Here is a 16,396-nt window from a genome sequence, read left to right on the forward strand (position 1 = left end):
ACTCTGGGCAATCCATCCAGCTATTATGTGTATATAGGTGCTTGCATTTTGAAATTAATAAAACGCACAAACTCCAATGAGGTTGAAAGTTAAAAATCAAATTTTGTATTTTTGTTAAATTGTACTGAAGAACATTTTAGAACCAAGCAATAATATCAGAAGACGATTCAGGTTAAATATAAATTAATCATTGTTTTTGTACTCTCCTAAAAATATTGTTTGAAAAATTCACCTCGCTGATTAATTAATGATATTTCATAGCTTTTAACTTGTTAAAGGATTTAGTTTTTATATGATATGTTTAGGTTTGGTAATTGCAAACAAGTGACCTTGCAGTTTCCAAGCAATAAACAACTAAACCTGGCATTTTCACTCTTTTTCTGTGATTGTTTGTCTGTCACCAATTATCTGTCTGTCTGTCGTCCTCAGAAGCTGCATGGTCTCTCTCAGTATCGCAATTACAGTCCTCTACACAACTCCAAATCAGAATAACATGATAAATTCGGACAATAATTCAGCCGAAACAAAAGTTTTTCAATATTTTTATTTTTATTTTTGGTTTGCATAATTTTTGTTTTTGATCCAATTTTTTATATTTTATTATAACATTTTATATTCAATATATTTATCTTCAAATTTTTATTTTTCAAAGAAATATCATTATGTTTCATGCATTGCCACCAATCTTTTTGTCAGAAGTAAATCTCTGATCAACTAAAAGTTTGAGAATTTTCCGATAACATTTTAAAAATTAAATTTTTAGCGATCTCATATTAAAATTTTTTTTTTTATATATTAATTGAAATTGTTAATCTCCTTTAAATTTGCAAAAGTTTATTATTTTTATTTTTATTTTATCAAATAAAACATCAGACTTTCTACAAGATGGTAATGGGCTGGAGGGATTCTGAAGAAATTAATCTTAATTCAAAACAATTTACAAATTCTGTGAGTATAGATCTCATTTTTCAACTTTTAATTTGCCAAAAACTTAGAAAGAAATTTGTCCAATTCTAAATCTCTAATCTCTGTATCTGATGGCATAAGTTTGATACTTCAAACTTTGACTGAATTCTTAGTTTTAATGTAAATGGTCTTCATCAGGGTGCACAGACATAGGAACTCAAAATTTGGAGTCTGAGAATAGTAGATATTTTTTTATTTCTAATGTATTTTATTATGATTATTTTAATGTATTCTTTCAAGCAAATGACCAAAAATAGTTTTTTTAAATTACAAGTGTAATTACAAGTGTTAATTACAAGTGTATGTATATCATATCATATCACAAATAGATCAGATAAAGGTTTAAAGGGTACCGTTCTCAATTCTGTATGCCCCGCTTCTTAAATGTAGTGTCAATTGGAATTACAATAATAGTCCCTTTAAGTCTCACTGTAGTTTTATGATTTTTTGGCAAGGAAATTATGTTGCAAATGCAAAATACTGTGCAAAAATATCAAGATTATGCAGTTTCTGAAATATGTCAACCTATGTAAGAAATGCAGGGATGTAGGTATGGGCACGTTATACAATGTTGTAGATATGGACACGTTAAATAGGGATGTAGGTATAGGCACGTTATGCAGGGATGAAGGTATAGGCACGTTATGCAGGGATGTAAGTGTGGGCACATTATGCAGGGATGAAGGTATGGGCATGTTATTCAAGTTTGCAGGTATGGGCACATTACGAGGATGTTGGTATGGACACGTTACGTAGAGATGTAGGTATGGGCACATTATGTACGGATTTATGTACGGGCACGTTATACAGGGATGTAGGTATGGGCACTTTTTGCAGGGATGTTGTTATGGCACGTTATTTAGGGAAGTATGTAAGGGCACGTTATATAGGGTTGCAGATATGGGCACGTTCTGTAGGGATGTAGGTATGGGCAAGTTATGCAGGTATGTAGGTATGGGCACGTTATGTAGGAATGTTGGTATGGGCAAGTTATGTGGGGATGTTGGTATGAGCACGTTATATAGGGATGTAGGTATTGGCACATTATACAGGTATGTAGGTAGGTATATGGGTACATTATGCAGGGATGTAGGTATGGACACGTTATGTTGGGATGTAGGTATGGGCACATTATATAGGGATGTAGGTATGGGCACATTATATAGGGATGTAGGCATGGGCACATTATATAGGGATGTAGGTATGGGCACATTATATAGGGATGTAGGTATGGGCAAGTTATGCAGGGATATAGGTATGGACACGCTTTTTCTTAAAACATACTAACATTTAAAAAACGAGACAATGATAAACTGGTTTTTGAGTTTGGCTTTCCGCATTTCTGATATACACTACTATACAACCTCTTTCATTTCTTTATTTGCCTTATAAGGTGCAAGTTATACTTTTCTGTTTAACATTATTTGTACATATCTAATATATGTACTGTACAGTGGCTATCTATACTGAGGGTTGGGATCTTGTACATGGTGTGTATATATATTGTGTGCACTGTACATGTTAAATGTATGTATAATGTACAGTGGCTATTTGGAGAAAGGGTTGGGATCTTGTACATGGTGTACATATATTGGTCACAGGTTTAATATATTTACTGTACAGTAGATATCCGTAGAAAGGGTTGGGATGCTGTACATGGTGTACATATATTGTGTACTTGTTTAATATATGTACTGTACAGTGGCTATTTGGAGAAAGGGTTGGGATCTTGTACATGGTGTACATATATTGTGTACTTGTTTAATATATGTACTGTACAGTGGCTGTCTGGAGAAAGGGTTGGGATCTTGTACATGGTGTACACATATTGTGCACATGTTTAATATATGTATCTGTACAGTGGATATCTGGAGAAAGGGTTGGGATCATGAACATGGTGTACACATATTGTGTACACTGTACATGTTTAATGTATGTATACTGTACAGTGGATATTTGGAGAAAGGGTTGGTATCTTATACATGGTGTGCACATATTTTTTACATGTTTAATGTATGTACTATTCAGTAGATATCTAGAGAAAGGGTTGGGATCTTGTATATGGTGTACACAATTGTGCACATGTTTAATATATGTACTGTACATTGGATATCTGGAGAAAGGGTTGGGATCTTGTACATGGTGTGCACATATTTTGTACATGTTTAATGTATGTGCTGTACAGTGGATATCCGTAGAAAGGGTTGGGATCTTGTACATGGTGTACATAGATATATGTACTTTACAGTGGATATCTGGAGAATGGGTTGGGATCTTGTGTACATATATTGTGTACATATCTAATATATGTACTGTACAGTGGTTATCTGGAGAGAGGGTTGGGATCTTGTGCATGGTGTACATATATTGTGTACTTGTTTAATGTATGTACTGTACAGTGGCTATCTGGAGAAAAGTTTGGGATCTTGTACATGGTGTACATATATTGTATACTTGTTTAATATATGTACTGTACAGTGGCTATCTGGAGAAAGGGTTGGGATCCTGTACATACTATACAGATGGTTTTTGTCAGTATTCTTCATAGTTTCTATCATCCAGGAAACATTGAAATTAAATTAATTTGAAGAAACTGAAAACATAATTTTAACTCGAGTAATTGAATGATTGGCATGTCCAAATCACAATGGTACTCTTTTTTACCTTTCTAATCAAAGATTAATGAGATATCCTAATTGGTCTATCTAAACTTTGATAAATTACAATTGTGATTTCTTTGTAAAAGTTACTTGCGCATTTATGCTTTAAAGACAGTAAAGGATACTTATTGAAATCATCAGTTTTCTAGATAAAACATAACATTCTTCATTTTTATTAACTTTTCATGTTAAAGCATTAAATAAATGTTGGGTAATTTTTTTTGTTGGAAATTTAGAGTTCTTTCACATTGGTGGGTTGTGTCAAATAGGCTAAAGATAGTCCGGGAACTGTAAAAGTCGGACCACGCTAATAAAGTTTCAACTGAGCTGGCACAGGATAGGATCGGTCTGGTGTATGCTGTGCGTCTCCTAGGCCAGTACAAGGAGTTGGTCCCGTACTTGCTGTGCGTCTCCTAGGTCAGTACAAGGAGTTGGTCTGGTACTTGCTGTGCGTCTCCTAGGTCGGTACAAGGAGCTGGTCCGGTACTTGCTGTGTGTCTCCTAGGCTGGTACAAGGAGTTGGTCCGATACTTGCTGTGCGTCTCCTAGGCCAGTACAAGGAGTTGGTCTGGAACTTGATGTCCGTCTCCTAGGCCAGTACAATAAGTTGGTCGGGTACTTGTTGTGCGTCTTCTAGGCCAGTACAAGGAGTTGGTCTGGTACTTGCTGTGCGTCTCCTAGGCCAGTACAAGGAGTTGGTCTGGTACTTGCTGTGCGTCTCCTAGGCAAGTACAAGGAGTTGGTTCAGTACTTGCTGTGCATCTCCTAGGCCAGTACAAGGAGTTGGTCCGGTACTTGCTGTGCGTCTCCTTCCTAGGCTGGTACAAGGAGATGGTCCGGTATGTGCTGTGCGTCTCCTAGGCCGGTACAAGGAGTTGGTCCGGTACTTGCTTTGCGTCTCCTAGGCTGGTACAAGGAGCTGGGCTGGTACTTGCTGTGCGTCTCCTAGGCCGGTACAAGGATTTCGTCCGGTACTTGCTGTGCGTCTCCTAGGCTGGCACAAGGAGCTGGTCCGATACTTCCTGTATGTCTCCTAGGTCGGTACAAGGAGATGGTCCGGTTTAAAATAAAATTGACTTTGGTCCACTGTGATTTGCAATTGACCGGTTTAAAAATATTTCAAGTAAGTGTCTAAACTCTAAACAGATCTCACTTTTAATGAATCTAAAAAGTAAAACTTGAATTTTTCAATGTACTTGGTTCAGTCAGTTGTAGCGAGTACTATTTACTTCTTGGATAAATCTGAACCAGAGAACGTATATAAATATTTCATTTATCTCACAAATAATGGCAGGTTTGCAGTTACAATTTGTTTGTAAATATTTTTATGTCCAAAAATCTAAAATTTGAAAATCAAGGCACTGTCATCCATTGTGTTTTTTTGAGAACAAATTTAGATAAAATCATTTTAACAATTTTATAAGAAAATGAGATTTTGCCACAATTTGAATCCCTATATCTATGCAACCCGATGTCATAAACCTTTGATATTTAAACTTTTACTTCTGCTGGATAAAAAAGTCTAAGTTTGAAATGGCAAAGGTTCACGCCATCAGGTATCAAATATATAGGAATTACAAAATTAGAGTTTTTGGCAAAAATTTGCTTTGTAAATTTGTATATGATACAAGGTTTTAATTTCACAAAAATTTTGTTGTTATTTTAAAGTTCAAAACACACAAATCGAAAATTGGAGAAAGAAAATAAAATGCATTTTTTGCATTTCGATTTTTTAACCTGTAAATTCTGTTAGATCAAAATTCAAAGTTTGAAAAAAGATAAAAACATGAGTTTTGTAGTTTTTTTTGATAAAAATCTAGATGGTTGGCTTGCCTGGCTTACTCTGTAGAAGCTGGTTTAGTTACTGGACGGTTTTATCAGGAGAAGAAAGGAATTTATAAAGGTAAAAAGGGAACTACTGACGGTATTTAGATTTATATGCATGTCCGATTCACAACTGTACTTTTAATAGTAATCAAGAAGCTTGAGATATCTATTAATTTAGAGGAACTAATATTTCTATTTTCCTTTTCATCCTTTCACCCTTTCATCCTTTCATCCTTTCATCCTGGACCAGATTTCATGAATATGAGAAGTAGTTGAACTCCATTCATTAAATTGAACCACTTTCCTTAAGCTTGACCTGGCATTCAAGAGAAGAGATTGACCCGGTAGTACATGGTTCAACTACTTCTTGCTATTCATAGTCTAATTATTTAAAATATTAAAAGTTGAAAAAGAACGAAATTATAAATTTTAATATTAGGCAAGAAATTAGTTATTTGTTAAAACAACTTGCTTTACAGGGTTATTCTTATAATTAATATAAATAATGAAACTTAATTTTATTCATAAAATTAAATCTATAATTAAGATTTAAAATTGTAAAAACTGATAAATACTCAATGATAGTAATTCATTTCCATGAAGTCCATATTTTGCATATCTATTCAAAGTTTTTAAGAGAAATTTTAAACATTTAATATTTATGAAGTTTCAAAACTTTTCCATCAAATTCATGATTACTTTAACTGATTAAATACGGCCAACTTAACAAACAAAATGTTAATAGAGAATTAAATTACAATTTGAAGCAACACCTTTAATTAACATTCACAAAAAATTTTTTTTAAAATCAAATATTATTTAAATTATTAAAAAAAAATTTTCCAACATTTTCAACAATTCTTTTTCTCTTTATTATCTGGCAAAACTTTTTTTTAACCGAATCTCAAAATTGTACTAAATAGATATAGGGTGTTTCACGAAACATGACAGTTAAGAGACAACTTGAATTAAAATAGTCGTTGATCTTTGAATTAATTTGCGGCATTATGATTCGTAAACCTACTTTTACTTATTTGATTCTGAAAACGATGATCAAAATTAATGTCAATATTAGTGACATTTTTCAAATTTTGGTCTTCTAAGAGAATTATATTTTCGGTTTCCATTTAAAAGATCAAAGACGACCTACAAGTTGTCTTGCTACTGTCATGTTTTGTGAAACACACTGTATTATTTAGAGTGCATTGATGAGGGGGAATACACGCTACCTTTCTATATTAAGGTAAATAAAAAATTTAACAAAATTAAATTTTTTTTTTCTAAAATTATTTCTTTCAGATCAGCTGGTTTCTTAACAATTGTACTTCTTCTATTTCTGTGCTCATATGTACAGTATACTGGACCCTACTGTACAAGTAAGTATATAGTACAGTGTACTGGATCCTACTGTAGAAGTAAGTAAAAAGTAAAGTGTATTGGACCCTACTGTACAAGTAAGTATAAAGTACAGTGTACTGGACCCTACTGTACAAATAAATATAAATTACAGTGTAATGAACCCTACTGTACAAGTAAGTATAAAGTACAGTGTACTGGACCCTACTGTATAAGTAAGTATATATTACAGTGTACTGAACCCTACTGTACAAGTAAGTATAAAGTACAGTGTACTGGACTCTACTGTACAAATAAATATAAATTACAGTGCAATGAACCCTACTGTACAAGTAAGTATAAAGTACAGTGTACTGGACCCTACTGTATAAGTAAGTTTATATTACAGTGTACTGAACCCTACTGTACAAGTAAGTATAAAGTACAGTGTACTGAACCCTACTGTACAAGTAAGTATAAAGTACAGTGTACTGGACCCTACTGTACAAATAAATATAAATTACAGTGTAATGAACCCTACTGTACAAGTAAGTATAAAGTACAGTGTACTGTACCCTACTGTACAAGTAAGTATAAAGTAAAGTGTACTGAACCCTACTGTACAAGTAAGTATTTAGTACAGTGTACTGAACCCTACTGAACACGTGCGTATAAAGTACAGTGTACTGAACCCTACTGTATAAGTAAGTATATACAGTGAATCCCTTAATAACGAATACATCGGAAGAATCAAATGTCGTCTTGACAATTTTTCAATGAGTTTTATACTATATTATGTAAATTTTAGTAATGGCGAAAATCTGCAACATTCCATTATCAGAAAGTGAAGAATACGACATTTTATGAATTCTTTTGATGTATTCGTTATTAAGGGTTTCACTGTAGTACAGTGTACTGAACCCTACTGTATAAGTAAGTATAAAGTACAGTTTACTGGACCCTACTGTACAAGTAAGTATAAAGTACAATTTACTGGACCCTACTGTACAAGTAAGTATAAAGTACAGTGTACTGAACCCTACTGTAAAAGTAAGTATATAGTACAGTGTACTGGACCCTACTGTACAAGTAAGTATATATTACAGTGCACTGAACCCTACTGTACAAGTAAGTATAAAGTACAGTGTACTGCACCCTATTGTACAATTAAGTATAAAGTACAGTGTACTGGACCCTACTGTACAAGTAAGTATATATTACAGTGTACTGAACCCTACTGTACAAGTAAGTATAAAGTACAGTGTACTGAACCCTACTGTACAAGTAAGTATATAGTACAGTGTACTGAACCCTACTGTACAAGTAAGTATATATTACAGTGCAATGAACCCTACTGTACAAGTGAGTATAAAGTACAGTGCACTGGACCCTATTGTACAATTATGTATAAAATATAGTGTATTGAACCCTACTGTATAAGTAAGTAAGAACAGTTCCTTGAACCAGATACAGTTCCTTGAACGAGATACATTCCCTTTAACCAGATACAGTCCTTTTGACCAGATACAGTTCCTTTAACCAGATACAGTTCCTTTAACCAGATACAGTCCCTTTAACCAGATACAGTCCCTTTAACCAGATACAGTTCCTCTAGCCAAATACAGTTCCTTTAACCAGATACAGTCCCTTTAACCATATACAGTTTCTTTAACCAGATACAGTCCCTTTAACCAGATACAGTACGTTTAACCAGATACAGTTCCTTTCATCAGATACAATCCTTTTAACCAGATACAGTTCCTTTAACCAGATACAGTCCTTTTAACCAGATACAGTTCCTTTAACCAGATACAGTCCCTTTAACCAGATACAGTCCCTGTAACCAGATACAGTCCCTTTAACCAGATACAGTTCCTTTAACCAGATAAAGTCCCTTTAACCAGATACAGTCCCTTTAACCAGATACAGTCCCTTAACCAGATACAGTCCTTTTAATCAGATACAATCCCTTTAATCAGATACAGTCCCTATAACCAGATACAGTTCTTTTAACGAGATACAGTTCCTTTAGCCAGGTACAGTCCCTTTAACCAGATACAGTTCCTTTAACCAGATACAGTCCCTTTAACCAGATACAGTCCCTTTAACCAGATACAGTCCCTTTAACCAGATACAGTTCCTTTAACCAGATACAGTCCCTTTAACCAGATACAGTCCCTTTAGCCAGATACAGTCCCTTTAACTAGATACAGTTCCTTTAACCAGATACAGTCCCTTTAATCAGATACTGTCCCTTAAACCAGATACAGTCCCTTTAACCAGATACAGTTCCTTTAACCAGATACAGCCCCTTTAACCAGATACAGTCCCTTTAACCAGATACAGTCCCTTTAACCAGATACAGTTCCAGATCTTGATTTTAATGAAAATCAATTCAGTGCAGAAAGACAACGATTAGATTTTGAAAACTTCTCTGGGCATCTTTTGACAGCAATTGTCTCATTTATCGATATTTGCGTATCTGACAGGTACAGTAATTAATATTTAAAATAAAACTATACAGTGATGAACAGAAAACAATCCCATAGGAAGACGATATTATACCAATATTTAAGTGTAGTTCATGTTATTAAATCAATCAATCAAAAATTTAATGAAATGGTTCTGTTCACACCGTACAAGTGCTGTGCAGTAATAATTTGATTCTAAAAGTCGTCTTCTTATTTCTTATTTTCTGGATATCTAAAGTAAAAATCCCCCGAATTACACCGTGTCTCCTTTAAGTCTTTATCTCAGTTAGCTAAGGAGAAAGAAAGCGTAATTTTTCTATCTTTAACGGGTTTAATTCTAACCATTTCTTTCATTGTCACATCGTACATAATTCATAAATGCAAAATGGAGAGTCTGGGTTAGTTAAGTTTACAGAGCTAAAAGCTTTTGAATGGGATATCCTTAATCCCGATCGTTAATTAATCTGGAGATTAAAAATAAGAGGAGAGCAAGCATTATTTAATCTCGAGATTAAATAAAAGAGTGGATCAAGCATTAATCCCGATATACACCAATCAAAAGTTCCCAGCTCTGGAAACGTAACTTCAAGTGACCCAGAAGACCACAGAACGTTTATGAAAATTTCAAGCAATTGAGCAAAATTATAGCTCAGTCCATACAATGTTAGCCACAAAGGATGAGACTTCCTAGACGACTGCACAGAATTTATACTGACTTTTTCCTTATTTTATGATTTCCTGTAACTATATATACACTTTTTTACAAATTATTTAAAAAGTCAATTATAGACCTGCACTGAAGACAAAGTTTCAGTCTCATCTTTAGTACGTATGTAGAGGCACAATTTAATGACGTAAATAGATGCATGTTTAATGGAACGAATAATTGCATTAGAGTTTTGCAAATCCTTGCAAAATTCCTAATTCAATTTTTTGCTAACTTTGACAACATTTATTTTATAGAGCTAGCTTAAAAATCATAGATAAATAAATAAACAAAAAATATGCATACATTTATTTCTAAATGAATCAAATAAAATTTTAATATTTCACTGCTAGAAATATAAAATCCGTGCAACCTGAGTCTAATACTTTTGAATGGAAGGAAATCAAGTATTTAAAATAAGCAGTTTTGAAAATTGTAAAATTTCTAAGATGTGTGTGAAACCTTTTAAAAGCCCAAAAACATTGAAAGTTAAAAAAAATACAATCTGTCATGGGTGTGGGGGGGGGCGACTTATCGCGCTAGTAAAAAAAAATTAGACCTCTGTATGTTATATAGACCCTGGATACTCCTTCACTCCCTGCAACCTGTTCTATTCTGTATTATCTACTGCTTCTTTAGGAATAAGCATCGTTTGTTTTAAGTAACCCTTGCAATTAATTGGCAAGTCACTATTTCAGAGAAATCACAAATCAAAATAAACTGTTTTAAAAACAAAAAACATGGATTTCCAGTTGAAAACTTATTTAGACAAAGCTACTAAAGGAAAAGTTGTAAATCGGGTATTGCCATCTTTGCATGCAGGGTTACGCTAACAGTCCCTTTAAAATCCTAGATGTGAATTAAATGCTTGTTTTCATCATTTTTTCTCTGACCAATGATTTGCCGAAACGGTTTATTAAAGGGAGTAACCGGCAATGTATAATTATAGTTGAACTGAGATTGCAGTATTATTTAGAATTTTTAAAGATTCATTTGAGACCTAGCAGACGTTTTTACGGTGCATACTTGTTTAGCAAGAGCGCAAATGCAATCTTTGAAATACTCAAAGATTGTCCATTTTGGAGGGATGATTTTGAGAATCGGTTTTATTAAAATATATCTATGACGACCAGGACAAATGTAACAACAAATTCTACAATAAACTAATTAGTTGTTTAGGAATAGGAACAGGTTGAGCAAATAAAAATTAACCCTTTTCATCGAAAATAAGTAATCTTGTTCATTTATTGGTTTCTGTGATGTCTCAGTGTTAAGAACCATTTTCTGTAGATTTCCTGGAATCGTTAATGAAAAGACGACATTTAAAGAATTTGAAGAAATCTGCGAACAAATTCATAAAGAATACGTCTGATAGGTCTCAAATGAATCCTTAAAATTTTCTTAATATATAATAATACTGCAATCTCAGTTTAACTACCATACAATGCCGGTGACTCCCTTTGACACGATCTTTTATGCCTAAAAACCTTAAATGTTTAAAAACGAACATGAACATGATGCTCATCCCTGTTCAGCTTAATATACTTCATGACTGGAGGAACCAACTACTACGGGGTAAGAAATTATTAATTGTGTTAAAATATAAAATTGAGAGTTAACAACGATTGATCCAATTTCTCATCATTCGCTCATTTTCTTTGTAATTTAGTTTGATAGCTTTCTTTAAATTTTAAGAACAAAATCTGTTTTATATTAAATTGTTTGTATCTAGGTTTGTCTGTATCCAGTAAATGTAAAAAAGGGAAGGTTTATGTTGGGCAGGAAATCAAATGTGTTATTCCAAAAAATGTTTATAACTTTAGAAATTACAAAATTCATGATTAAAAACCGAAAATCGGCAACATTGTTGATATATTTATAACGTAGTGCTACCCTGTTTTATTCTGAAAATTTACTCCGTTGTTTCTGCGAGCAGATCTGCGGAAGTCACTTTGTACAGAAACCACAATTGACAACAACCAGTTTTCAAAAAGAAGAAGATAGATATTTCAAGCATGACATTCTTGATCAGGAAATATTTTAAAGGGAGTGACCGGCAATGAATGTTAGTTGAAAAATAAGTAATTTTATTCAATTATTAGTTTCTATGATCTCTCATTATTTACAGAGATGTGAAACAGATTTTCTGGAATTTTTATTGAAAAGACGACATTCGAAGAATTTTAAGAAATCTTCAAACAAATTCATAAAAAATAAGAAATAAAATGTAATGATGTAAACGAACTAATTAATTCTTACATTAATTTATTGATAAATTTCATGTGAAAAATATGTTCAAAAACATCCAATTAGTTTACTATAGAATTTATATTTTTTGTCGTCGTTATTTAATAATTAAAAAAAACAATTCTCCAAAAATATCCACCCAAAAAGACGATTTTGAACGTAGACTTTGTGCTCCAACATAGTTTTACATGTCTCAAATAAATCCTAAAGAATTTGTCCACAATACAACCTACTCAGTTTAGCTACCTTACATATAGCCGGTCACTCCCTTTAAGGGTATCGTGAATCTTATTTAAATCACAGGCAAATCACAGGAGATTTCGTGAGTATTCCAGTTAATTGATTTAAATATATATTGTTTAGAAACCCTATGTTTACAATATCCTTGATTGGCGTAGTCCCTGGAAAACCCTTGGTATTGTATTCCTGGTTACAATCGCTTTAATCATCATTCATTCGACCTTCTATGCAATCTTCAGGTATTGTATTCCTGGATACACTCTCTTTAATCATCATTCATTCGACCTTCTATGCAATCTTCAAGTATTGTATTCCTGGATACACTCTCTTTAATCATCATTCATTCGACCTTCTATGCAATCTTCAGGTATTGTTGTAAATAGGGTTTCAAGCGACATGGTGAAATTTCGCATTTTATGTCAAAAAAAAAATTCGCAGAAAATTTTGTGAAACATTTTGTTTGCTAGAAACCCTAGTTTTGGGTCGTTTTTGCAAATTTTAATAAAAAAATTCCAAGATTTCAAAACTGTCATAAATTAGGATCAAGCCATAAAATAAGAAACATAAATTAATCTGAAAACAATATGACGCATTTAGTGTCTGAAAGAAAAAAAAATAAACTGAAAAACTCGTCAAAAACCCAACGGAATAAAAAAAAAACTTAACTAAAACATATCTTTTTCTTGACCCTATATGCTGTAGTCGTTTTTTTAGTTGTACTGCAAAATAAACATGTTTTCAAGTTTATTTTTTCTTTTAATTTCACGATTCAAGGGTTGGAATGGTTTCCAATTGATTTTCTGCAAATTGTTAGATTTTACAGCAAAATGGAATATCTATATAAACATTTTATGGAACAAATTTAGCACCAAACTATTTTAAAAACAATTGACTTAATTAAATACATCTTTTGATTTTTTAAAGTATTTAATTTTTTTCTAATATTGCCCCTCATACAATGTTTTTTATTGAATATTGAGAATTATTTTTCAGGTGTAGAGTCTTCTTAAAGAAGAAATATAACCCCAGGTAGAAACAGTGTGAATAAAGTGTAATTATCATATTTCTTAATTTCTTAAAATAGATCAGAAATACAGAATATAAAATTAGTAATGATTTTTTATGATTTAATGTAGGATAGAAGACGACCACAATTTCACAGTTTTATAATTATACAAACGTTTTTCAGATTAAAAATTGAATTACTTTATTGGTCTTTAAAATTAAAGTGACGTTCACAATGGTAACCTTGATAGCTTGATCTATGATTATGAACTAAATATCAATGTTTCTAATTATGAATCTGATTGATTTCAATTGTGATTTTTCTACAAAAGTGACGCATTTCTACTACGTGTAAAGGGTTTCGTTGTGAATCTGCATGAAGGGTCACTTGAAATTTCTCTCACAGTACCATTAAGTAGAATAAGAAGACGACCTTTTATCATTTCCTAATGTCTAATGAGATGAACTTTACAGGAATGAGTGTTCTAGAGGCACAACAGATCAAACCAAAGAAACCTTACATGTACAAAACATAATTTAATAATAATAATAACCATCAAAGTTTTTTTTTCTTACTATATATGGTCAGATTAAATCATTTACGTACAGTGCACGTGAATTTGAACCATTATACATAATAGTTAAGCCTTTTTTCTAAAATACTTTTTTGTTGGCATATACACTTTGAATGAAAAAGTATAAAATAAACAAATCCGTAAGTTTAAAGATTGTTGAATTATAGACTAAAGCACGTTTGATTTCAAATAAATAAAACCGAATAACCCGACAGCTTTGGATAAGGAAGACGACATTATAGCAACACTTAGTGTATTTCATGTTGTTACAAAGCATTGCTTAATTCACTTATTCCGTGAAGTGAAAGAATCTAGACAATTGGTGTCTCTAATGTGTATTGGACTATTTAAAGTCTTAACTTGAATCTAAAAGTCGTCTTCCTGTTCCGGAGTTTTCTGGTTCTTTACTTTGCATGTGCGGATATCCTAACATAATTTTTATAATATCGAACTATTAAAAGATTTTCGAACAAAGTGGTAGGCTTTTCTACCAATAAAGTGAAGACAGCTTTCCTATTTAAGTTTTGATTTCTAAATTACAAGTTCACAAGTTAACAAAAAGAAAAGGTTAATTGACAGTTTATCTTTGTTTCAATGTTGATATGTATACATGCTGTAATTAAAAGCTTGGTATTGGTAAACTAATGATATTGAAAGTCGTCTTCATTTTATTAATATATACGACGACCACTGTAAAATCTAAATCGTTTGATAATACAAACTATTAGTTAGGGATTTCCCCATGAATGTTGAGAGCAGAGAGACTTGTTTTTAAAGAGACTAAAATAAATGAGATAATTTTTTTTTTACTTTCTTCAACTTTTCACATCGTCAGTGAAGAAAAGTTGACGAATACCAATGTTGGTGTTTGCTAATTAAAAGCATTATGCCACATAAAGCGCTAGAAATAAAATTACGTTTGCAGTGTTTACCTGTGTTCCCGTCCGGTCTGACTTGGTGTAGAACCGACCCAGCCAGGCCTGACCCGTCTCAGCCAGAAATGTTACCAATTTTGAAATGAAACTTTAACTCATTCTTATAGTGGACTTAATACTTCATTTTCACTGTGGGTGGGATGAGACTGATTTTTCAAAATTTTATGTTTTTTTCTATGCTTTTAATTAGTTTTATTGTAGATGTTGAACTTGAGTAAATCTAAGTAAAGGTTTTTTTTTGAAAATATATTATAAATGGAGATAGATATTAGTTTGCGTGGGATATGAGACAAAAAGTAGGCAGAGTGGGATTCCTGTTGTATGCAAAATTCCAAAACTGAGAGAGTGGGATTGAATTTTGTAGATCCAGAAAAATAATATCAGTGAGACTGTGGGATGCCTGCGTAGAGACTGGCAGCTGGTGGGGTCTTAAATGTAAGACATGTGGCCGCAGCGCTCTGCCCCCTAGCCTGTCATAGCCGCAGCGCTTGGCCCAGAAAGTGTCATAACTTAACCTAACCCGTGGCCGCAGCGCTCGGCCCCCTAGCCTGTCCTAGCCGCAGCGCTCGCCCCAGAAAGTGTCTTGACCTAACCTAACCTTAAATAAGTACTAATTTAATAATTTTGCTGGCTCTACAAAATTCAATCCCCCTCTCTCTGTTTTGGAATTTTACGGGACATTGCACACAACAGGAATCCCACTCTACCCAAAAAGTATACATCCGTTCTACAAAAAGTGTACATCCGACCTGCAAAAAGTGTACATCCGAGCTACACAAATTTTGTATCCGACCTACAAAAAGTATTTATTTTTTTGTGAAAAAATCGAAATTTCGCGAAAAAGTTTGCAAAATGCGACAGAAAGTTTTCGTATTATTTCGCGAGGATATGCGTATAGGTCGGTAAATAGTACCATCAGACATTGGTTTACCTTACTGGTTCTGTACAGTTCTTCTAAGCCCGCTTTGAACAAAAAAACCTGAGTTTTTGCCAAAAATCTAAATTTTCTAATCCTTAGATCTTCGCAACATGAGGGAATTGATGTTTTAATCTAAGAATAGTTTATCTATTATAATTCATATTTTGAAATATTTTAGGTCTATACGACATTGGGTTGAAAAGGTAAATAGAGATTAAAAAAAATCATTGTATCGCAGTTAGTTAAGGATCTAAATTTGATCTAAATAAAATTTGAAATTTATTTATTCAAAACATAAATATTAACACTTAATTCTCTTTAAGGAGAAGGCTTGTTAATTTTAGATTTCATTTTGTTCCGATCTTTAGCTTCAAACAATTTTTCTTGAATTATACATCCTAATTTTTGTTTAGAAAATCCTGGAACCAATTAAGTATTAAACTTTAAAGCACAGTGCTTTAGTGCACAGGCCAACTTGACATGATAGCACCATAATTTCTTTATAGTACG

The 16,396-nt window shown here is 32.9% G+C and overlaps 1 protein-coding gene across 3 annotated transcripts; it reads left to right on the top strand.

The window, feature by feature from the left end:
• The first annotated feature begins 784 nt into the window (after positions 1-784).
• LOC111709621 (protein rolling stone) lies at positions 785-14,023 on the top strand. 3 transcript variants are annotated; one of them, XR_002766899.1, is made up of 12 exons: positions 792-948; positions 3,445-3,528; positions 4,832-4,920; positions 5,447-5,529; positions 6,653-6,696; positions 6,753-6,829; positions 9,188-9,277; positions 10,542-10,604; positions 11,501-11,540; positions 12,576-12,819; positions 13,446-13,481; positions 13,932-13,978. XR_002766899.1 is itself a non-coding variant. In XM_023483363.1 (12 exons), the coding sequence occupies exons 1-12, from the start codon at positions 886-888 to the stop codon at positions 13,996-13,998; spliced, it is 852 nt and encodes a 283-aa protein (XP_023339131.1). In that variant the 5' UTR covers positions 793-885; the 3' UTR covers positions 13,999-14,023. The 3 variants fall into 3 exon arrangements, 2 of the variants coding, with proteins under 2 accessions (XP_023339132.1, XP_023339131.1); XM_023483363.1 differs by having other exon boundaries at positions 793-948; positions 12,576-12,691; positions 13,932-14,023; XM_023483364.1 differs by lacking the exons at positions 12,576-12,819; positions 13,446-13,481; positions 13,932-13,978 and adding an exon at positions 11,698-12,150 and having other exon boundaries at positions 785-948.
• The last annotated feature ends 2,373 nt before the right edge of the window (positions 14,024-16,396 follow it).

Source organism: Eurytemora carolleeae, unplaced genomic scaffold, assembly GCF_000591075.1.
Source record: "Eurytemora carolleeae unplaced genomic scaffold, Eaff_2.0 scaffold987, whole genome shotgun sequence".
Lineage (NCBI taxonomy): Eukaryota > Metazoa > Arthropoda > Copepoda > Calanoida > Temoridae > Eurytemora > Eurytemora carolleeae.

Bases quoted from the DNA above. Each gene is read 5' to 3' on its own strand.
- LOC111709621 (XM_023483363.1), top strand. From the start codon at position 886: ATGGTAATGGGCTGGAGGGATTCTGAAGAAATTAATCTTAATTCAAAA. The intron at 5,530-6,652 runs GTAAAAAGGGAA...TGTATTATTTAG, and splicing joins GAAGAAAGGAATTTATAAAG to AGTGCATTGATGAGGGGGAA. The intron at 6,697-6,752 runs GTAAATAAAAAA...TATTTCTTTCAG, and splicing joins CGCTACCTTTCTATATTAAG to ATCAGCTGGTTTCTTAACAA.